This window comes from Vespa crabro, chromosome 8 (genome assembly GCF_910589235.1).
Source record: "Vespa crabro chromosome 8, iyVesCrab1.2, whole genome shotgun sequence".
Classification (NCBI taxonomy): Eukaryota; Metazoa; Arthropoda; class Insecta; order Hymenoptera; family Vespidae; genus Vespa; species Vespa crabro.
In genome coordinates, this window is record NC_060962.1 from 8,695,088 (window position 1) to 8,719,029 (window position 23,942).

Genomic DNA, 23,942 nt, shown 5'->3' on the forward strand with positions numbered 1-23,942 from the left:
ATATTGTTGAACCGTAAGAAAATATTTTTATAAGTAATAAATGTAGAAATATGGAAGTTGAACGAAATTTCAAATAAATAAAACGAGGATGATGAATTGGAAAATGGGAAACCATCGTTTATACGGTGAAAATCGTACGAGTTAAGTTGATTAAGAATCGCTAATACAGACAGATACGATCGAGACGGAAGGTGTAAAAGAAAGGTTGTACTCATCATCTCGACCGGCAGTTAAACATCTATATAAGATTGCCCTATGATCTATTCAAACTTTCTAATGTTCTTCGCGCATATTTCTTGACATTTTACGGGGGAAAAAAAAACAAAAAAAAAACAAAAAAGAAAAAAACAAAAAAGAAAAAGAAACAACCAACTTATTTCTAAAACGTCGATCGATCTCGTTTTTTCATTTCAATTCAAAAAAATCTTTTTTATCGAAGATCAAACTTTTTTCGATCGATCGATCGATCAATCGATTAATCGATCAATCGATCAATCTATCTTTGTCATTTCTAGAGATAAACGAAATAAAGTTTCAAAAGCTTCCTCTCTCTCTCTCTCTCTCTCACACACACACGCACATACACACACACTTTCTCTCTCTCTCTCTCTCTCTTTTTCTTTCTTTATCCCCTTTCTCTTTTACGACGTGTGGCAATGCAAAACAATTCGATGTTTCGACTGCATTAGAGTTTCATATTTCTCTTATACTCGCAAACGCATATGAAATCTTAGAAGTCGGACCGATCGTAAGGCGTATGCTTTTTCTCAAGAAGACATTTTTAATCGTTCGTTCGTTCGTTCGTTCGTTCGTTCGTTCGTTCATTCGTTCGTTCGTTCGTTCGTTCGTTCATTCGTTCGTTCGATCATTTATACGTTCGTACGATCATAGGTTCGTTCGGTTGGTTCCCTCGATCGGTACTTTTAATTACGTGAACGTACAACGATGTAAACAACATATCGCAATCGTGACATTTCGATATTCCCACGTGAAATTAATCAAATGAAAGTTTCGTCGTATCGAAGGCGTGACGACGAGGTGGTAAAAGCTAAAACAAAAAAAGAAAACGAAATAAAAAAGTTCGATCGTGAAAAAGTTTATTGAGACACGATCGAATAAAGGAAAAAAAAAAAAAAAACAAAAAAAAGAAAGAAAGAGAGAGAGAATGAGGAAGAATTAAATAGAAAGATTCAGCAGCACGATCGGGTCAGTGCCATTTCGAGAATTTGCTCGGATTCGTATAGAATGGAAATATCGTAACTTGTTGCTCGACAAGGTCAAGACTAAAAGGGTCGATCCGATCGATGTTCAATGAAATCTTCGAAGTGTACTTTTCTCTTTCTTTTCCTTCGTACTTTTTTTCTTTCTTTTTTTTTTTCTTTTTCCTTTAAGGAAAAAAATCTACGATCGACGATAGACGTTCGTTAATAAAAAAAAGAAGAAGATAAACTATCAATGTTGAAAACTCTTGTGGTTATTTTAAAATTCTAAATGGACGAAAAAGGAAGGACATATATATATATATATATATATGAAGATGGATAGATAGATATATAGATAGGATAGATAGGATAGATAATAAAAGAAAGAGTATAGTAAAGTTTTCCACATTCCTATTGCATCTTCCACGATGGCGCTTCGTCGAAGAAGAGGCTTAGCAGCTTGTAAGCCGGTACCACGACTTGGGTACCTTCGATCGCCACTTAACTTGTTTAGGAATTCGTCTTTTTTACTTTCGAACGCCGGTGAAAGAAGCGCTCGTACGCGAAACGGAGAGAGATAGATAAAAGGAAAGAAAGAAGGAAGGACAGAGAGAAAGAGAGAGAGAGAGACAGAGAAAGAGAGAGAGAGAGAAAGAGAGAGCCCGCTTCGAATCCAAAGAGAAGAAGATTGTTCTTCGATTTAGCAAAATACGATTTATGCGGACGATCGCGATCGAGATACCGTGGTCCCTGAGTTCCCGAAGAGAGCGAAGGAAGTCTTCTTCTCGACTACTACTCCTCCTTCGGAATTCCTATCGAGAGTCCGACGAATAAGAAGGTCGCGCCTGCTTTTTCGCTTTTAACGTAAAACGTTAAGATCGTAATGATAGCCAGAGAACTTCTTGGATCGGTTAGCTCTCGAAGTAAAGAGAGAGAGAGAGAGAGAGAGAGAGAGAGAGAACGGGTATTAAAGGTCTCTTCCATTATGAGATTCATCCGATGCGTTTCTCTTTCTAGGAATCCTTATGTTAAAACGTTAAGTACCTCTACGTCCTATCCTCAAGGATTTTTCACTGAGGTATCAGAAATTCCAGAAACATTGCACGTATTATATAGGTATAACACTCATGTACATAAAGTACTAGCCTTTTAACGGATTCGTTAATTTCTCAGGTTTGGCATATATCTATAAAACGAACGATTAAGCTGGTTGTTCTCTCTCTCTCTCTCTATTTCTCTTTTTTTTCTTTTGCGTGTATACGCACGCGCGCGCGTGTGAGATCCATTAGATCCCTTTAATGAGGCGTGAAATGGTAACTCGGTCATATCTCAATCCATAAACGTAGTATACTACAATCGTTTACGTTACTACTTTCTGTATACTGTCGTCTATATATGTGAACTACGTAGATTTATTGAAAATTTTCCGTCCCTCTTCATGTGTTTCTATCCTTTCTTTATCTATTTTATTTCTTTCTCCCTCTCTCTCTCTCTCTCTCTCTCTCTCTCTCTTTCTCTTTGTTATACGTATAAATATATTAAATATATGTATCGTGATATAATATATTTTGTTTTATGAATAGACACAACAGATCCCTTTCTTTTCTTTTTTTTTTTCATTTGTTCCTTCACAGAGTGGTGGCCATGGTGGTTGCTATTGCCAGGATGTTTCGCCTCGTGGACAAAGTATGTCGAGGAGTACGACTCGATCAGAGTCGCCAGATGCGACGCACGCTGCGGGGATAATCATCCGGATGAGGTAAAATTTAATCAGATTCGAGAGAGAACAATATATGTTTATATATAGGTAGATAGACAGATAGATAAGTAGAGAGAAAGAGGAAGAGAGAGAGAGAGAGAGAGAGAGAGAAAGAGGAAGAAGAGCGTTAAATTTCCCTCGATCGATTTCTTTGTCGATCAATTTCTTCTTCAACGAAACGATCGAGCGAGTGTGCAAAAATGGCCAATCCTGAGGCTGAGTAAAGGCGCGGCTAACGCAAAGAAGAGTATAACGCTAGTGTAGTACTTTGTTCGAAGCGCGGAACGATTTAAAATTTATATCGTGATAAAATCACCGGACCAGTCGGTTTTCTCTCTTCGCATGCGCGTACTTACGTGTACATGTATGTATGTATGTATGTATATATGTATGTATGTGTGTGTGTGCGTGTATCTGTGCGCTCGTGCGCTTTCACGTGAGTGTACGCATCTATATATATATATATATATATATATATATATATATATATATATATATATATATATATATATATATATATATATATCGTGCGCGAACCACGACATCGTTGCTGCTTAAACTCAAGCAGAAGCAAGCATGAATCATTCGGCGTTCGAGGCTTTGTGCACTTTCGTCCGCATCTAATTAATTATGCGAATGTCCCTGAATCCGCGTCCACTTGAATCATCGTCACGCTCGACGATTTATGGGGTTCGCTCGCGGCAAGAGGTGGAACTTCGAAAATGCTAATCGAGCCGAAGGATCCACGCGATTTCGAGGGCGAAAGTGCCGGAGAAAGAGATTCCTCGATCCTCGCAAATAAACGCGATGCAAGCAAACCGTTTATACGTAAGCGTGGTTTCCTGGGAACTTGGATCTTGTCCTTCCATCTCGTGTTTCTACCTCTTATCCTCTCTCCTCCTTCTCCTCCTCCTCCTTCCTCTTCCTCCTCTTCATCCTCCCTCTCTTTCCTTTTCTTCTTCGAACTTTTTTCCGCTTTTTGTCCTCCTTTTCTTGTTTCTTTCTCCCCCCCCCCCTTGTCCTATCTTCCTTTTTTATTTTTCTTCTTATTTCCTCTACAAACGATTAACTCACTCGCGTATCTCGTCATTTCCTCGATAAATCCAAGATACGTGCTTACAAATCGTTCCACGTTTCATTATGGATGTGACTGTTCATTAATATTTAATATCGATGCACTAGTCTCTCTCTCTCTCTCTCTCTCTCTCCTTTTTTATACATTTTTTCTTTCCGTTTCCTTCCTACCTTTTAACGTTAAACCTCCGTTGAACTTTGAAATTATTTTCCAAAGTTGATTCTGATTATCGATTATCGAAAACGTATTCGAAAGTTTTGTCCAATGGCAAATATTATTTTAAACTTTGATGAGAGAATCATCATCGTGTTATAGTTTTTGAGTTCTCGGTTACATACAAATATGACTTACGTTTGGATGACTCCAATGAGTTCCTTTATTGCTAATACTTTCTCTCTCTCTCTCTTTTCTCTCTTGGCTGCATAACGTTCGCAATGATTCAGGCAATCGGTTGTACCGGTATAGAGGACTATGACAAAGGTGGAGGAGATAGCCCTGAAGCTTTGACTGGCGGGTGGCAATAAAGTCTCCGAAGTAATAGCCTATAAAAGCTTATACCGGCAACGCGTAACGCGAGTTCCAATGTTGTGACTCCCTCTACTCATTTCTTTTTGTTATCTTTTTTCTCTTTCCTCTCTCGTTCTTGCTCTTTCCTCTCTCTCTCTCTCTCTCATCCTTTTTCTCTCTGTCTCTCTATAGGCGGACTAGAAACGTATCTTCCGACATTATCGAAAACAGGTTCTTATCCCTGTTGCACCGACGATCAATCTTAACGGTGACATTAGATCGTATACCGTTTGCTCTTTGGAAAACTCGCGAAATACACCAGCCGGACATCCTCAAATCCTTTGCGATTATTCGTAAAGAGGATTATATATCGTATGACGTAAAATAAAATAAATTCGTATGACGTACAAATTTCATTTACAAGACGATGATCTAATCGCTAAATGGATTAAATATTATAAATGATTTCATATAAATATAATTTGTCCTCAGATAAGAAATATATTTAATTCGAATAAAGTTTCACTTCCTCGAAAAAGTAGAGAATCCATCGATCTAACTATGAATTTCTTTTCTCTTCTTCTTCTTCTTCTTCTGTGTTTCTTCTTCTTCTTTTGTTTCGTTTCACAATGTCGATGGAATCTCGAAGGGTAACTTCTCTTCGAATGTTGCAAAGCAACATCGTATGTAACCGTTATCGCAAAGTTAAATCTACGTGGTACTTCGCCTCAATCGACCACGAGCATGTGTCAAAATCGGACTTCATTTCTCGGCTCGTTGAATTATGAACATCCGTATGTGTCACGAATGAACTTCGCAAAGTTTATGATTGGCCGCTGTCGGAATTGGAAAACGTGTTTGCTTCTCGGTGCAAAGACTTCAAAGTAGCAAGCTGAACGTCTCCTTGTTGCCCGTATTGCTTCGTCATCCTTAAGAGATGAAATGTTTTCTTTCTCTTTTGCTTATACATCACTATCGCTCTTTCTTTTGTCGTAAAGTTGTTGGTGAATCTTATCTCCAATTTACATACAACCTTTAATGGATATTTGTTCGATGTATCTTGCTAGTTAATTCAAAGAGTTCGTTAAACGGAATCGTTGGTTACGATTTGGTTGCAAAAAGAAGAAAAAGAAGAAAAAAGAGGAGGAGGAGGAGGAGGAGAAGAATAAGAAGAAGAAGAAGAGATAACCGATGATCGAAGATTGCTCATCTCTCAATCAAAAGTTGCTGTGCAACTTTATGGTTACCATAAGGCTACCTTTAATATCTTCTTTCCTTTGATTGCATCGGAGAGTTCATGTTGACCTGAGAAAAGGTAGAGAGAGGAAGAAAAGGGAGAGAGAGGTAGAGAGAAAGAAAAAGAAAGAGGACGGTTACTTCTCCGCTTGAAAGTTATTCATTTCCGCGACAGGTAAAAAATTGACCCGGCATGAATCACCATACAATTTCGTTAACAATGTTGCTTCGGGCCAACGAGGGCGGTCCAGAAGTTTCTCGGACACAAACTTCATTAATTTACCCTCTTGGAAATTACAGGCTATCTTCGCGCGACGAATCCTTTTATAAGGAGAGAGAGAAAGAGAGAGAGAGAGAGAGAGAGAGAGAGAGAGAGAGAGAGAGGGAGAGAGAAACAGAGAGAGAGAGAGAGACAGAGACAGAGAAAGAGAGAGAGACGGAGAAAGAGAGAAACAGAGAAAGAGAGAGAAAGAGAGAGAGAGAGAGAGAGAGAAAGAAAGAGAGAGAGAAGAAGAGAAGCAAAGATTGAGATTTCTGCCGATCTACCTCGTTAATGGCGCCACGATCGGTCGTCATCGAAACACGAATGGGAACGGTGATAAAAGCTTCCTTCTTTTCTTCTCAACGCGATCGTGATTCTGAATTGATGCAGAAGATGATGAAGAAAGAACGGAGTTGGGGAAAAGAAAGTCAGAGAGAGAGAGAGAGAGAGAGAGAGAGAGAGAGAAAGAGAAAGGGAGAGAGGAACAAGTCCGGTCTTCGAACGAAGTTGCAAGAGTAAAGTCGTGATAGGACCTTCTTGGGCTTAATTCAAGTACGAATCGCGGGAGGATTACAATTTCAGTTTACAATATCGCTGCGTTTCGTCGGCGTTCCTTTGCGGTCGACTTCGTTAACTTTGCGCTTTCTTCTCTTTTTCTTCCTTGTAGTTTTCTTCTTATTCATCATCTTCTCTTCCACATTGCCTTCCCAATCCCATCACCAGGAGCAACACCACCACCACCACCGCCACCACCTTCTCCTTCTTCTTTCCTGTTTCTTTCTCCTCTTCTTTTACGCTCCTCTCCTGTCGAGAAATCGAAGGTCATGAACCATCGTGTGCCAGTCTTTTCGAGCATAATGCGAGACCTCGCTGATGGTTGAATTCTTTCTCTTTCTTTCTCTCTCTCTCTCTCTCTCTCTCTCTTTTGCTCCAATCGATTTCGTCGATTCGATTCTCGCTGTGTGTATTTCTTATATTTATTTTCTTTCGGAGTCCCCCGTCCATCTCTCTTTCTCTCTCTCTCTCTCTCTCTCTCTCTCGAGTTCGAATCTTTTGAATTATGTCCTTTATTTTGCGTTCACCGTTTCGCTTGGCAACGGTTCGAGGAAAGTTTCGAACTATAAAGATGAGAAGATTATACCGACGATACGATTCGAAATATTCCCATTGGTATCATTAAATAAGAGTAGCTTCCGCGCTTTACGCAACTTTCACAATTACCTGTTACAAGTCACGAAGCGACACGTGACGAGGCGTGGCGATACGACTCGACTAAACTTGACTTTAGTCAACTAGCTGCAACTAATAGCTCGCCTGAGAAGAAAACGAATGATGATCGATGAACGTTTAAAATCCTTTATCGATCAACTATGCACCGAATATATATATATATATATATATATATATATATATATATATATATATATCAATGGGACAGAATTTTGTGCCTCTCTGCGATGATTTAAAAAAAAAGAATAGAAACTCTAGAAGAGAATCTAGATAGGAAAGAAATCAATGACTTAATAAAGACAGAGAGAGAGAGAGAGAAAGACTAAAAAAAAAAAGAGAAAGAGAGGAAAGAGAATAAAATCGGAATAGTAGGTTAAGTTTGACTAAAATAAAATTTTACGATAACAACAATGTTGATCAATCGATATCTCTTCTGATATCTTCGTAGCGAACTTCTCTCATTAGCTGGTCAACGGCCCCCGTAGGGCGATCACCGATGCCGAGGCAAGCACACGTTCGCCTCTCTACATTGCTCGTAAAAAGTAGGCCAATAAGTAAGCGAACCAGTTTCTTCGACCGTTCGAATGATATATGCCTCTTCTGCGACAGCCAGGACAGTCCGAGCGAATACCCTCAGTGTTCGGAACTACTAACGCTGAAAACGTTTCTGGATTTCCTTCGAGGATCCGATCTAGATAAAGGGAAAGAGAGAGAGAGAGAGAGAGAAAGAGAGAGAGAGAAAGAGAGAGAGAGAACGAGATGGATAAAGGGAATCGAAAAACTATATATCTCTTTTCCTCTTCTATTCCTTCCTTCCTTCATCCTTTCCTCCTTTCCTTCTTTTATTCCTTCCTTTCTCTAATTTCTTCCTCCTAGGAAGACTTACATATCTCTAACATAAATCTTTTCCCACCGACTACGTCGAACCATTCCGAGTCATTGATCGTAAAGGAAAAAGCTAGTTTTCCGACATTCAACCGTCCTTGCATCTGCCAGTGATACGGCCAAGAATCAGAGATCCATTTGAGAAAAATTACTTTGGTAAATTCAGAAATCGAAGTTTCATGTTTCCCAATGCATTTTAACCAAGGTATCATAGGATTTATCAGTTATCGAAGTTCAAATATGTTACCAGAGGTAAGAGATAAAATGAAAGTTTTAAAAAGGAAGACTTTTTTGATCTTTACTTTATGAAAGTGAAATTAATGGTAATCAACGGTTTTTTTTTTTTTATTATTATTATATCCAAATCGAAACTGAAAGAATTGAAGATGATGATTGGTTCGAGCGAATGGGTCGAATCTTTAGATCTCTCTCTCTCTCTCTCTCTCTCTCTCTCTCTTTTCTTCACTCGAAAAATAATTTTTTGGCAAGATAACGAAGAAATTCATTTCAACTGAATCGATTTACAAAATAACTCTTAAGATAATCATATACGTTTCAACGATCGGAGAGTTCTCGTTTGGTAGCTCGTTTGGTACTTCGAAATCGGTTTCACGCGGAGACAAGCAACGATCAAAGAGGAAAGGAAAGAAAAATTGTACGAGCGATCTTCTGGGATACGTTAACCGCAAATTTTTTTATTTTATTTTATTTTATTTTATTCCTTCTTCTTTTTTTCTTTTCGTTTCAAGTGAAAACACATTATTTAACTTTCAAGCGGTTTATATCTTCGAAGTAATATCGTCAAAGTATATAAAGGATCGATATAATAATAGCAGAAAAGAAAATCTCAATATTGTTATTAGAAAAGAGAAATATTTCTACATTGTTTCAGTGTATAGAAAATTGTTTAGCATCGAATTATTCGAAACCTGGTTACTGTCCTGATACTGCTTTTATGTCACCCTTCGAAGCCGTTTGTTTGATCGCTTGCGACAATGATTCACGTTGTCCAGATTTGGCAAAGTGTTGTTCGCACGATTGCGGAGTTACATGTATGCATCCCGTCGGTTTAGACAACAGAACTGGTAAATCAACATTCTCAATATATATTTTACATAATGAATATAAACGCGATCATTTTAATTCTCTAATAAAAGTTCTCTAAAATTCCAGATTTACCACCGATCCCGCAAAATCTACAGATAAGACAACAAAAAAGTAATCTCATCCATTTGAATTGGCGAAACATTGCTCATGTTTATCCAAATGTATCCGGTAACGGGGATATCAGATATTTAGTGGAGGAACGTCATCTTATTGGTCCACGTTATTTAGAATCAAGATTAAGTTCATGGACCGTCCGACATGTTTCTACGAAACCTCACGCGACTCTTCGTGGTCGATTGAAGACAGGCCATTGGTATCAATTTCGTGTTGCAGCGATCAATGGAAACGGCTCGAAGGGTTACTCTCAACCATCGAGACCTTTCAAGACAAAAGGTAATTATCAAAGTTCATAACTATTTTTATAGAAATCAATTTTTAAGCTTTAAAGAAATTCACAACTATGAGGGAAAAGTTACATCGATACGTTTAATTTCTTATCGATCCTATTTACAATTGGTTTCGATGAAATAGCACGTGCACCTCATCAAAATGAAATTCTCCCAAAGAGAGATATTTTTTTGCGGAGGGTCCAACATTTCTTCCACCTTCAAACCGGTTTTATTTCATCTTCAAAAAGAGCAGACACATGGAGTAGGCTTGATTCATAATCTCAAAGAAAAAAAAAAGAACAAAAAAAAGAACAAAAAAAAAAATAAAAAAAAAATAAAAAAAATTCTAATTAGAAACGAGCGATGAAAGTTGCATTAACTTTGGATTTTCTTTTACCTGCATGAAAGATGGTAAGGACAAGTCGACGCTTTGACATGAAGTTAGCTGGCACTTCAACTTATTCGCGTGTATCATTATTTGGAAATTTTTCTTCACCGATAATTCGCAGGAATACCATTCTTCGTTAAAAGCGTCGTCCGTCAATTTTGTAACCTTTAATTACAAAGAGATTTAAATTGAATTAATTGATATATCTTTATGTTTATCGACTCACCGCTTCGAAAAGTTCTTGTACATAGAAACATATCATGTACAATTGTAAAACAGCAGCAATGCTATACGATATTATTATGAATCCTTCTATGTTTATTCTTATGTTCTAAAAGTATAAAATCACATTAAATGACGATATTACATTAGAAATATGTCATAAATAATACCGTGGCAAGCATGAAGCTTAAAAAACAAAATCGAAAGACGCTGTCCAAATGAATGACACAAACGTTGAACGAGAGTATTTCTTTCAGCATGATCGTGGCTCTGAAAAGAAAAAAAGGGATAAACACAAAAAAAGAAAGCAAGAAATTTACTACGATGCATTAGCGTGTGTCTGTGTGATTTTCAAAAAAAAAAAAAAAAAAAAAAAAAGAAAAAAAAATAATTTTTAACGAAATAAACGGCCGACTTACCGGACAACGACGGAATGATGATGAAACAACGAATCAAGTTCTTTTTCGATAACATGATCACTTAGATATTTCGATTTTAAAGAATTATCTTTTCTTCGAAATACCATCCCGAATTTTATTCTCATATACTTGTATTGCGATGTTAACAATAGTATTAAATGCAAAGTGTATATATCAGTACTGACCTTTTTCAAAATCACATAAAAAGATCCGAATATTTCAATGATAACATTAATGATATAAACATTACGTGAGATTGATTCCTCGGAGAAACTAATTGGTAGAACGTAATCCTCATGTACGAATTCTTCTTTTTGAAAGAACGTTATAAATCCCGTTGAGACCCAAAGTACAACCGTAGAGACTTCGGTAATCGTATAAAATTTCAACATTTTTTCTACGGGTCCAACGTAAGTTACAACAATGGTTTTTAATAAATCATTATCGACAGAAAATAAAAAATTGTAATTCCCGATCAATCGTTTCAAAAGATTCCTTTGGCGGTACATATGAAAAAGATTAAAGAAAATCTCAAGGATGATTATTAAATTCACTGTAGATTCTTTCAAGGCATATTCTTTGGGCACACGAAATATTCCAATGACGCAACCACTTGTATATATTAATACTATTATCCAAGTAAAAATGGCATATAATTTGGAAAGTAAGGATAATTCAGATCCGTCTGAAGTTATGGGTAAAACATTGCCCGAAAAAAAATTCGCTAAAACGTTTAATCGATTGATGTTTTGAAAATTGATCGACATCGATAAGAACCGATTGAAATTTATAGAATTATTTACGTAGACAGATCCGTACTTCGAAGTTGTTCCGTATCGACTGTATCTCCCTTTGAAAGAACAATCCCGATGGTCCTTTCTAATTTATTATTTATAAAAAAGAAAATATATATATATATATATATATATATATATATATATACGTATATACTTGGTTTCGCTATTGAAATATGTATACGATTCTAACTATTAATAAATATCCTTGTGTTTTTCGTCGAACGTCTAATTATTAGTCGATTCGAAATATCCCCTTTTGTTTGAAACGCAAAAGAAAAAAAAAAGAAAAAAAATATATATATATATATAAATGATAATAATATCTGACATTAGAAAAATGAAAAAGAAGAAAATAAAAGAAGAAGAAAAGCTGTTCATCCTTTTAATCGGCTTAACTTTGTCCGACTATCATCATCGTATAATATATTAATGAAAGGTGAAAGGTACAATTTTCCTTTAAATTTATTATGCAGAAATCGATAGTCGATGGAAGAACATATAGCTAAAACCTGTATCTTCTATTTCTTTTTCTTTTATTTCTTTTTTTTTTCTTTTTTTTTTTACTTTCAGAGCCACGAAATCCTAAAGAACCACAGAACCTGACCCTTTCAGGGGCACGTTTGGTCGGTGGAAAGTTGAGAATCAATCTTCGATGGTTTAAACCCTCATCGGACGTTCCTATAACCTTTTACAAAGTTTTCTGGAGCAGACGCATTCACAGTCCAACGAACGATTCTGTACTCGTATATCACAGGACCGTTTTAAAGGTACAATCATGTTAACAAAATTTTTAATACGATCGTATACATAAATGTTAAATACAAATCGTTGTTCGTTTTTAAATGTATTATCTAAATGGATACGCTTAATTATTAAAAAATAACAATTCAGTAGATAATATTTTTAAAACAATTCGATGTCAGTTACAATAATATTTTTATATGAATAAATAATAAATAATTTTCTTGGATTTATTTAACATTAAAGGAAATAATAATCACGTAAAATAAATTTAAATCTGACATACTGTATATTAAATGTCTCGTTCGTTGTCTGTCCTAAATTTTTTATGTAAACAAGTCCCTTGGACTTTCATTGAGAATGCAATTAAAATGCCAAGGGAAGAATTGTTATATGTTATTCTAATTTCGCATGACATTCGTATCAACGAATTTTCAAACTTTATTGTCTTAGGATAAAACTTGTTACGAGTTGAAGAACTTAGAACCAAAGTGTCAATACTTTCTTCAAGTACAAGCGGTCGCGTTATACGGTGGAAGACGTTTGGCTTCACGAAAGGCGTCGAAAGTTTTCAACGCAACGGATTATATGGCCTTTGGTAAGAAATCGAAGAATCTTTTTTGGAAAGTATTAGATAGGATTCTCTCTACTTTTTCTGTTTCGTTTTTCTTTTTTTTTTCTCTTTCTTCTTTCTATTTCTTCTTATTCTTCTTCTTCTACCTTCTTTTTTTTTCTTTTTTTTTTTTTTCTTTTTTTGATCTATCTTTCTTTACTCGACGACGAATAAGAATTAATGTCGAATAAGTCATCGAAAAAATGTGCACTTTCAATTGAAGCCGACGTCGGAAGACGTTCTCGCAGGTGCGAAAGATATCAGGAAGGTCTTCACGTGAGAAGAATGATATGTCATTGTGGTGACGTTAAAGTACGATTGGTATGGACGATTAATCAAGATGCAAAAATGTATAACATCAGTTGGAAGGAAGAATCATGTACAACGTCGATTTATGAGGACAATGTGGATACGAAAAAGAGACTATCGTGGAAAGCAATTCAGGTAATCTTTAGGTCTCTCTTATCTTATTTATCGTTAATCGTCTGCTCGTGATAACGATGAAAATGTTTATCCGCTAAAGTAAATAAAAATTAAATGAATGGTCTCTGAGATATCGTCCGACCATATATTTGCTCTAACTACTTAGATTACAAACTTCCATATAAATCTCGTCGACGATCGTACGATCGATATCTTTTCATATCTAATAAGATCTCTCGAGAATGTTAAGAAAAAGAAAAGAAAAAAAAAAAAAAAAAAAGAAAGAAAAAGAAAAGCAAAGACACAAAAAAAAAAGATATTTTTATTTCGCAGACGCCCCATTACGATCTACGTAATCTTAAACAAGATTGCACGTACAGCGTGAACGTGAGAAATTTATATAGCAATGATAAAAGGGATGAGCATGGTACGAGCATAGAGTTCTTCGCTACGGGATGCCAACAGGATCGCGATGAAAAAAGATGGAAGTATTCGAGTAACAAGGCTGCGCAATGTAAAAAGAAATCTTCCAAGAGTAAAAAATATTCTGAGGATACTGATTGACATTGAAATTAATTGACAAATTGATTCAATATTTTTCATTAGAAACGTTCGTTTTAATTACTAATTATCATACATTGTTTTATATATATATATATATATATATATATATATATATATATATATATATATTTTAGAACGTTTCGACGAGTCAACAACAACTACCCTAATTTTATAGTGGTTTGTATTTAAATGCATTATTCTGTTTATGTGTGAATTTTCATATTGAAACTTTTTCCTACGCAAATTCTTTATCACTTTAAATCTTATTGACGCATTAGATATGCATAGTGTATTGTATCGATTGACTTTATTTTTTCTCCTTTTTTTTTTTATAGTCCTTTTATAGTTACGTCGTTGTTTGTTATGACACTTAATTTTATAGTACAATATATTACCAGATATGTGATTGATATAAGAGATTATATATATATATATATATAAAAAAAAAAAAAGAAATTCATCATATACTTATTGTAGATTCGTTTCGATTGTAAAATGAAAAGTAGAAAGGCAAATGTTTTCTATTAGATAATAATTATGAGCATAGATTGTGAATATTTTTATACAATATATAATATTATCTTTTATATAAATATATATATATATGTATATGTATATTTGAGAAGATAACATGTCACCTTTAGTAAGTAATATATTTTTTGTCGAGTGTGTTTTCAAATATTAACTAATATACAATTTGACTATTCTTTTTTTTTATTATAAAAAAAAACACACATTTCCATTATTTGGCACTTTCTAATGGCACAATTTCTCTTTGGTAAAATAACTTTAGTAACGTATAAAAAGAAAAAAAGAAAAGAAAAGAAAACTTCCTTATCCTAAATCTCGAAGAAAATACAAAGTTGCTAAATAAATATTATCAGCGATTATGCATAAAAATAATAATAATAATAATAATAATAATAATAATAATAATAATAATAATAACGATTAAGGAAACTTTGCTTACGAAATAACGCGTTTTATCGAAGAAAAAAAAGACATGTATATATATATATATGTATATATATATATATGTCATACTTACTTATGTAATCTTTGGCAAGATCATTATTACCGTTCAAAAAATTATTGAATTTGGCAGTTATGATAATTTCATAATGGAAAGGCAGAAAATGGTAAGATATATATGAATGGAAAACATTCTTCTGGCATTGGAATATCCTGAAAGATGATGATAAATCTCTCGATCGCCTTCATTTTGACTCGGTCGATAATTGAATTTCAATGTACCATTGGCTGACTCGACGCCTTGGAAGACTCGCAACTGTAATGCAAAAAGAAAAAAAAAAGAAAAGAAAAAAAAAAAAGAACAAAAAACATTTCACTTCAATTTAACCATATTTATTATTTATTCGATATTATCTTCTTTAATCGTGTATTCACATTCATTTACCTGATCTTTGGATATTGTGAGTTCTTCAGTCATTATGAACCATGTTACTACTTCCTGGCAATTAGGAGTAGTCAATGATCCTTCGTAGGTATAATAAGTCTTACGATTATTCGGAAGTAATAAATGGGGAACGAGTTTTGCTCTTAATGCAGCTGTACTACTTCCGACCCATGCTGAAACTTGCTCAGTTGCATTTATTATTGGATCTAATGCCTTATTATCCTCCTGACTTAACTACAACGTAATTATCATATATTTATAAATTATCATGTATTTTTTTTTTCCTTTCCTTTTTTTATTTTTCATTTCTTTTTTTTTTTTAAATAGCTCAACTTCGATGCAGTTTCAAATTTTTTTTTTCAATATACCTTTCTATCGTATCTCTCAAATATTTCTCCCTCCCCCGCTGTTCTGCCCACATATTTTTATTTTTCTTTCTTATAAAAATAGAAAGAGAGAGAGAGAGAGAGAAAGAGAGAGAGAGAGAACAACAAAGGTAAATATAACATAAGTATATTTACCTTGAACAATACGGTAACCACGACTATACCGTTCTTATTCTCAGAAGCTATACTGACATTATTATATTGATCATTGTAATGAACCAAATGCATTTCCAAGGGATAACGATAAGAATTTATTGTATGCTCAGATCCCCAATGAAAATGTAATTGTTCGAAGGTATATTTTGACGAAAGATATTCGCTTTCCAATTGCATTGGCATATCATGAAGATTAACTTGTACTGTTGAAAATGAAAATAATCGTGGTTATTACGAATTGCATTTATCGAAATGAATTATTATCTAATATATCTTTTACTTACTGGTATGTCCATTATTGGTTACCATTCCGTTGAACGAATGATCGTATCCTATGAAATTAAGCTCACCCAAATCTTTTTTTATCGTATTCACCGTAACGATGTTAATGGGCGACTGTTTCTTTCCAGTTTTGCATTGTCCTGGCCAATTATTAGGACCTAAATGGGAAAACAAAAAAAAAAAAAAAAAAAGAAAAGAAAAAGAAAGAAGAGAAAAATAATTATGAAACCTTTTTTTTCTTCTTTTCTTTTCTTTTCGCAAAAAATTTCCACACATTTTGTTCATTGACCTACTTTTTTCTTTTTTTTTTTTTTCTTTTTTTTTTTCTTTTTTTTCTTTTTTCTTTTTTCTTTTATCGTGAACTCAAATCGCATAAAATAGTTATAAGCAAATTATCCAATCTCATATAATAGTTATCAGCGATTGAATTTGTCGCGAAGTTTCTCGCGTAGGTACGAGTAAATTTATATTCAACGAAGTTGCGAAGTCGGTTACGATTTTGCTAGAAATAGCATTGGTCTCTGCGAGGCATACGATATAATTCTCACTGTCACATTATTAGTACCATTGGCCGTGCAGAAATTAATAACGTACGCTAAGAATCTTATGATCTTTTGATTACGATTTAATATTGGGTGTCACGTTCGTTAACGTGCCGACGTGTCATTACGAGAAAAATATCATAATGTCGAATAAAATACGTACATAAAACGCTCATATAATATTATACATTATTTATAAGAGAAAGTATTTATAAAATTAGATAAATGAAATAACGAGTAAATATTCAATGTTTTTTCCTTTTCTTTTTTTTTTCTTTTTTTTAATTTCTTTAAATTGTCAGTCGTAAGCATAAAAAAGAAAAGGAAGAAGGAAAACATAAAAAGAGAAAAAAAAAAAAAAAAGAAAAAAAATAGTTTATCGATCGCTCGATCATTGTGATTACTATTTGTCGACGATTAAAAAGTAAACGATTCGTTATCTTCGTCCTCGACTGTTATCGATAATTTCATCGTACATCAATCGTCAAAAAATTATTATCATTTTTCATTATCTTATTGTTATAGATTAAAATTGATTATAGGCAAATTACCATGATCTCCCCAATAAGACCAATCGGCCGTTCTGACCGTGTGAACACCTAGAAATAAAACAAATCAAAAATAAAAATTCAACATACAATTTATAAATATATATTATAGATTATCTATTTAAATCAAAAAAATTTTATATACATGAGTGCAAAAAATTACAAAAGAAGATTACACGATTACACGATCTAAATTTAGATTGAATTGTAATTAGTAGAGGAAAGAACGATTATGATTGTGTAGCGAATGAAATTGCCATGACTCTGATCGTAATCGATCAGGTCACACTAAATAAATACATCTCTAACGTAATAGTCATTATCGAATAGAATTCATCTCATCGAATTGAACAATACGTCATAATGAGATACATATTCATTGACCTAATGAAATTCATTGAAACGAAATTCTATTGAATACACTCTTTCCATATCTTTTTGTTTTTTCTTTTATTTATTTATTTAGTTTTCTTTTTTTATTTTTTTTCTTTTTCTTATATCTTTCTTATTTGAAATCTCAAATACGAACGGGAAAGAGAAAAAGAAAATTCTACTCGATTTTCTTTGAGACTAATCATTTAATCGATTGAAAAGTGGAAACGTAGAACACCGAACGAAAAGTAAAACAAACAAACAAACAAACAAACAAACAAATAAACAAACAAATAAACAAACAAACAAACAAACAAAAAAGAAAAAAAAATAAGGGAAAGAACGTTTCCTCGTCAGTAGTGCATTTACTCAATGAACCCAACAAGTAATTGAATGTGCACGACAGGAAAGAGAATTGACCTCATTGACCGTTAAGCCCAAGCACAGATTCATTTGGTCACTCGCGCGGAACATCCATTCGATGTACGCACTTTTTGTTACCATTGATACGAGAGAAACGAGAACAAGAGAGAGAGAGAGAGAGAGAGAGAGAGAGAGAGAGAGAGAGAGAGAGAGAGAGAGAGAGAAAGAAAGAGAGAGAAAGAGAGAGAGAGAGAACGAAAGAGATAGAAACTTCCGAGAACAGAACGATTGATGGAGATGAAGAACATCCATCCTGATTGAGGCACAATCGTGTAACGTAGATAGAAACGCCGGCGCTTTATAGATAGCCATTATTATCGTTATATTACATAGTCGAATCGTTCGAACGACCAGCAGATTTTAATGAACGCAACTCGCACTTCCGTTCAATCATCGCAATATTTCATTATCGTCATCGTCGTTCTCGACGATGTTTCGTGTCGATAAACCGTCGCAATGGAAAAAGAAAAAAAAAAGAAAAAAAGAAAGAAAAAGAAAAAAGAAAATAATAATACATATAACAACTTTGGAATTTTCTCGCATGAAAGAGCAAGGGCATGGATTTATTTCTTTTTTCTTTTTTTTTTTTTTTTTTTTTTTTTTTTTATTGGCTTCCTCGAATAAAAATGATGAAATTGTTGGAAACGAATGACCCGAGGGATTTAAGACTCTTGGAAAAATCGAATTAAACGAAGCCACCCCTCGGAAAGATGAAAAGAGAAAGAGAGAGTGAGAGGGAGAGTGTGGGAGAGAGAGAGAGAGAGATAGAGAGGGAGGGAGGGAGGGATAAAGATTTTCATAAACCTCATCTCTTACATTTCCTATCAAAGAAAAAGAGAAAAAAGAGAGAGAGAGAGAGAGAGAGAGAGAGACAGAACAGTTTAAAGATCGCGAACTTACGTTTCTTTTTCTTTTTTACCTGCGATAACGATGAGGAACGTAGGATAAATCCACATCTCGTGAAAGAAAGGAGAGAAGAAAAAAAGTAAAAAAAGGAAAAAAGAAAAAAAAGCAAATAAAAAACTTGGTTCGAGATAGAGTTCGTTAAAATGAGAGAATTCGTTTGGTAAGGAGAAAAAAGAAAAGAGAGAGAGAGAGAGAGAGAGAGGGAGAGAGAGAGAGAGAGAGAGAGAGAAAATAAGGGAAAAAATGGAAATAGATGGATAGATAGATGGATAGAGAAAGAAAAAAAAGATAGGCACACACGCGCACGCACACACGATTGTCGTGTGTCAGCGTCAGGTGTACGACTGACTGACTGACTGACTGACTGACTGACTGTCTGACTGACTGACTGACTGACTGACTGGCTGTATACGCGACGTAAATCTGACTGAATAACCCTCGAGATTACGTGAGAGAGGACCTATCGACGAGATTTAACGTTTGCACGAGCTTCGTCAACGAGCCTGGACGAAGCCAGCAGCGCGATCAGCCGTTTCGTGATCGCGTCCTCCCTCGTCCAATTGACCGGCTTCGTGCTTCAAACACGCTGGTTTGCACCTCTTCTAAACTCTCCTCTCTAAACTTTTCAATCGACACAACCAACGCCATTCGTTCTATCGTTCTATCGTTTCATTCGTTCGTTCGTTCGTTCGTTCGTTCGTTCGTTCGTTCTTTCGTTTGTCGTTCGTTCGTCCGAAATACACGATCGTGAACTTTTTTTTATTCGAAGGAAAAAAAGATGAAACAAAGATAAAACAAAAAGATTCCATTTTGATATTTATACGTTCAACGGATTCTTTTTTTTCTTCTTTTCTTTTTCTCTTCTTCTTTTTCTTTCTTTTATCACTAAGGATTTTTTCCTTCCCCCCCCCCCCCCCCCAACGATCGCGTCCATTTATTCGAAAAACGAAATATTATATTTTTCTCATTATCGTCATTATTATTTGTTATTGTATTAATGTTTATTTATTGATTGATATTTTGATTGATTGATTTGTTTAATTGTTATAATCTTTTTTTTCTTTCTTTCTTTCTTTTTTTTCTTGGAATTATTTAATATCGATTATTAGATATCTAAATCTTACTTTCACTTTAAAATATCATTATTATTATTATTATTATTATTATTATTATTATTATTATTATTATTATTATTATTATTATTAGATATAACTTGTCGAAATGATAAATAAAATGATAAATGAATTAATTAAGAGAAAAGAAATTTTTATCTGTTGATGTAATCGGTACGTAATGTTATTTTTAATTCGACATTCACCGAATAGATTGGAATAAAAAATCGGATAAAGTTCAAACAATACGAAAGAGAAAAAGAGAAAGTGAGAGAAATAGAGAGAGAAAAGGAGCTCGTAAAATGATACTGTCTACATCTTGAAATAGTATGACCAGGAAAACGAGCACACATTCTGCGTATCGAGTTTCGCAAAACAACCATCTTTCTCTCTCGATCTGAAAAAGTAGAATAGAAATAAACAAATAAAAAAAAAAAAAAAAAAAATAAAAAAAAAGAAAGAAAGAAAGAAAGAAAAGAAAAAATGAAAGTTCTTTTGATAGAAAATAATATTACGTAAAAGTAAAAGTTTTCTCAATCAAATATCCTTCGATTTTTTTTATGTGTCCGATGATAGTTTTCTCATCTTTGAAAGAGAAAGAGAAAGAGAAAGAGAAAGAGAGAGAAAGAGAAAGAGACAGAGAGAGAGAGAGAGAGAGAGAGAGAGAGGGCGTAGACCGTAAAGAATTCATTTGGCAGCATAGAGAAATAACTATCTCGAGTGTAACTATTTCAAGTTTCGCGGTATATTTCGCGAACGTGGTCCAACCACTTATTCTTACTGAGATATGCAGAAACTGAAAGTTCGTGAAACTCGGTACTCGTTTTCTCTCTCTCTCTCTCTCTCTCTCTATTCGCGGTCTGGTTGAAATAATGCCAATAATATAACCATAGGAGCAAATAGAAAATGCCATTATTCCATTAATACGTTTCTATTTTTGAAAACATAAAAAGAAAGAAAGTAAGAAAGGAAGAAAGAGAGAGAGAGAGAGAGAGAGAGAGAGAGAGAGAGAAAAAAGCAATTAATTAAAACATCGAAGAACAGACATACGCTCGATAATAAATAAACGATATCGCCAATGATTTATGAATCACGATTTTTACGTTATTTATCGATTTATTAATTAACGTACTGCGGAGACGATTCAAACTAATCAAATAATAAAATGACAGTAGAAAGATAGATGAGTAAGGAAACTTGTCCGAATAAGGAATAAGAAAAAATTTTCTTTTTATAATTTTTTCCTTTTTTATTTTTCTATCGATAAGAAAGCTCTCTCTCTCTCTTTTTCTCTCTCTCTCTCTCTTTCTCTCTGTCTCTCTCTCTGTACTCTCCTTCTCCTTCTTCTTCTTCTTCTTCTTTTAATATCCAAGAGAATACTAAGTTGATATAAAGTGGAGTCGGATATAGTACGCTAAAGATTTCGAGTAAAAAAGAAAGAGAAAACGAAGAGAAGAGAGAAAGATGGATGCTGTATGCATATATAAATGTATATATATCTACATGCTTATATACATGTATCCATGTGCGATGAAAGAAAGAGAGAGAGAGAGAGAGAGAGAGAGAGAGAGAGGGAGAGGGAGAGAGAGAGAGAGACAGAGAGAAAGAGAGAGAAACGAAGAGACGAAGAAGAGGCGCGTTCCGAACGAAAATAGAAAAGCGGTTTAGGAAAGTCGTTTAGTGTCAGCCAGGGTGGAGTTCCATGTGGTTCCCCACGATATCGTATCTCTCTTACTTTTTTGATTACTCCAGGTCCGTTGATCGTTGTAAAATAATGGTTCGGCCAACGGTGAGATCGTCCCTTAGAAGTCGTGATTCTTCCTCAACGTCTACAGGACCAGACGCAAGAGAACGAATAAAGGATTGTTGTCGTAAGTTGGTCGCTTTTATGTGTACTCAAGTTGGCGTAGGTGGACTAGTCGTTGGCTATGCCATAGTGGGTGCTTTTGGTTTCATAATGATCGAGAAGCAAAACAGTATCGTCGATCCTGACTGTTATCGTTATCCGATTCAAAGGATGTACGCTGAAATTCTTTGGTACAGAACAGCAGGCGACCAAACGGTAAATATATTCAACAGGACGGCTTTCTTCGTTGTATCGAACAATATTCTTAGGGAACTTCAGGAAAATTTTACCGCTGTCTATTTGAAAAATAGTTGTAACATCGGTATGACCTCGTCCGAGCAATGGTCATTCCCCGCAGCTCTCATGTTTTGCCTATCGATATTCACCATGATCGGATATGGAAATTTGGTACCTAGAACTCCATGGGGCAAAGGTGCAACGGTCATGTATGCAGTATTGGGAATTCCCTTATATGTTTTATATTTTTTAAACATGGGAAAAATCTTGGCACAAACGTTCAGATGGCTCTACACAAATTTACACGAGTGTACGGGACAGAGAAAACCTGGGCAAAGGATAACCGTACCCTCTACCGCTTGTCTTTGGGTTATCTTTGGATATGTCCTAGTTGGATCGATCATGTTCGCCCAATGGGAGGGCTGGGATCTTCTCGACAGCACTTATTTTTGCGTGACCTCACTCTGTAAGATCGGTATGGGAGATTTTATACCTGGATGGACGCTCGGTGAATCCACGGAGAGCAGTCATACCAAATTGGTCATCAATTTCGTCTATCTTCTTCTTGGCATGGGACTGATCGCCATGTGTTATAATCTTATGAAAGAGGACGTTTACGTGAAAGCGAGGGAACTAAAGGAGCAGCTCGATCACGCGATGGACGCTGCTCATCATCAGATGATTACGTGCTGCCGATCGAAAAGTTTAGTCTGAGTTTTTTCTCCTCCGTTCGACAAACTTTCGTGACTCTTAAGATCGTCTTATCATGAATGGATCTTGTCTCGAATTACAAATCAAGATAATTTCTTGATAATACCATGTCATTTTTTAACATTTCTTCTTCTTTTTTCTTTTCTTTATTTTTTTTTTTTTCTTTTTTCTTTTTACTTTCTACTTTTCTGTCTGTCCTTTAACCGACATGAGAATTTTCTCATGTATTCGAATTATCTATATTTATCAATACTAAGTCGAACTCTATTTTGCTAATACCATGGTGAACTATCTCGACGATACTGTCGACGTTAAAATGAATTTATCGTCATTGAAAAGTCATTGGCATGCATTAGAGAAAGCACATGGTACACGTGGGAAGGAAAATATACATAGCTGGTAATCGCGCTTCTTTGACAATAAATTATATACCACATTCCATGTTAAATATTTATATACGTTTGCGAAATATTTTAACGGTTTCTTTCAAAGGAGAGAGAAAGAAAAAAAAAATACAACTCTTAAAACGTAAAAAGCTATGACTCACACCGACTACGTTTATAGATTTATGAGAATAATTTAAACACTTGACAATGTTATACGAAAATAATTTGACGCTTATATATCTGATATAATATTTATGCGTTATATAATAAATAGGATTTATTTAATATAATTAATAAAAATAATAATATGAAAAAGAAAATGTTCCTTTTTTGTTTTCTTCCTTTTTTTCTTTTTCTTTCAAGTAGTTCCCTATGATTATCAAATCAGACAGATCTTTCCTACGATTATCGACCGAGAGGTGTATCATTTCATTTTACGTCCGTCGATATTGCAGGTTTCTGTATAGTCACGAAGCATCCGTCGGTAAAGTAATTTTCTACAAATTAGCAGTCGATATTGTCAATTCATCATCTCTCGATCCAAATCGACTCTAAAGGTAAACAAAAATTAATTGATACTAAAGTTAATGCTAAATTGTATTATCTAAAAAATTAATAGGTTTAAAATAAAAACATCTATAAAATATTAATCCAAGAGTTTCGAACAATTACGATCGATTAAAATCATTTAACATAATCCATATACCAAAATAAAAATAATGATTTAATAATGACAAATCTCAATAGGGATGGGGATTGTCGGCGGGGGGGGGGGGTTAAAATGAGATAAGATTATCGC

The 23,942-nt window shown here is 34.5% G+C and overlaps 4 protein-coding genes across 5 annotated transcripts in view; 2 read left to right on the top strand and 2 right to left on the bottom strand.

Moving 5' to 3' along the window:
• The window catches only part of LOC124425955 (anosmin-1), a 15,149-nt gene extending 1,274 nt beyond the window's left edge, over positions 1-13,875 (top strand). For both annotated transcript variants that reach the window (XM_046967080.1, XM_046967081.1), the window contains exons 3-9: positions 2,837-2,961; positions 9,049-9,241; positions 9,330-9,656; positions 12,049-12,245; positions 12,673-12,817; positions 13,056-13,276; positions 13,589-13,875. In XM_046967080.1, the coding sequence (XP_046823036.1) occupies positions 2,837-2,961; positions 9,049-9,241; positions 9,330-9,656; positions 12,049-12,245; positions 12,673-12,817; positions 13,056-13,276; positions 13,589-13,819 (1,439 nt within the window). In that variant the 3' untranslated portion in view covers positions 13,820-13,875. The remainder of the gene's footprint in view (positions 1-2,836; positions 2,962-9,048; positions 9,242-9,329; positions 9,657-12,048; positions 12,246-12,672; positions 12,818-13,055; positions 13,277-13,588) is intronic.
• LOC124425958 lies at positions 10,570-11,500 on the bottom strand. The gene has a single exon (XM_046967084.1). It carries the CDS (start codon positions 11,446-11,448, stop codon positions 10,678-10,680), a length of 771 nt encoding a protein of 256 aa, XP_046823040.1. The 5' UTR covers positions 11,449-11,500; the 3' UTR covers positions 10,570-10,677.
• Positions 13,876-13,907: 32 nt separating the features above from the next.
• Positions 13,908-19,036, bottom strand: LOC124425956 (putative carbonic anhydrase 3). The gene is made up of 6 exons (XM_046967082.1): positions 18,865-19,036; positions 17,154-17,201; positions 16,063-16,218; positions 15,758-15,981; positions 15,237-15,470; positions 13,908-15,107 (listed from the first exon to the last, which is right to left on the bottom strand). The coding sequence occupies exons 1-6, from the start codon at positions 18,899-18,901 to the stop codon at positions 14,925-14,927; spliced, it is 882 nt and encodes a 293-aa protein (XP_046823038.1). The 5' UTR covers positions 18,902-19,036; the 3' UTR covers positions 13,908-14,924.
• Positions 19,037-21,518: 2,482 nt separating this feature from the next.
• On the top strand, positions 21,519-23,380 carry LOC124425953 (TWiK family of potassium channels protein 18-like). The gene has a single exon (XM_046967076.1). It carries the CDS (start codon positions 21,666-21,668, stop codon positions 22,758-22,760), a length of 1,095 nt encoding a protein of 364 aa, XP_046823032.1. The 5' UTR covers positions 21,519-21,665; the 3' UTR covers positions 22,761-23,380.
• The last annotated feature ends 562 nt before the right edge of the window (positions 23,381-23,942 follow it).

Excerpts from the sequence above, each read along its gene's own strand:
- LOC124425958 (XM_046967084.1), bottom strand. The coding sequence starts at position 11,448 with ATGTCGATCAATTTTCAAAACATCAATCGATTAAACGTTTTAGCGAAT.
- LOC124425956 (XM_046967082.1), bottom strand. The coding sequence starts at position 18,901 with ATGTGGATTTATCCTACGTTCCTCATCGTTATCGCAG. Across the intron at positions 15,982-16,062 it reads AACCAATAATGGACATACCA|TACAAGTTAATCTTCATGAT; the intron begins GTAAGTAAAAGA and ends CATTTTCAACAG. Across the intron at positions 15,471-15,757 it reads TGGTTACCGTATTGTTCAAG|TTAAGTCAGGAGGATAATAA; the intron begins GTAAATATACTT and ends ATTACGTTGTAG.
- LOC124425953 (XM_046967076.1), top strand. The coding sequence starts at position 21,666 with ATGTGGTTCCCCACGATATCGTATCTCTCTTACTTTTTTGATTACTCC.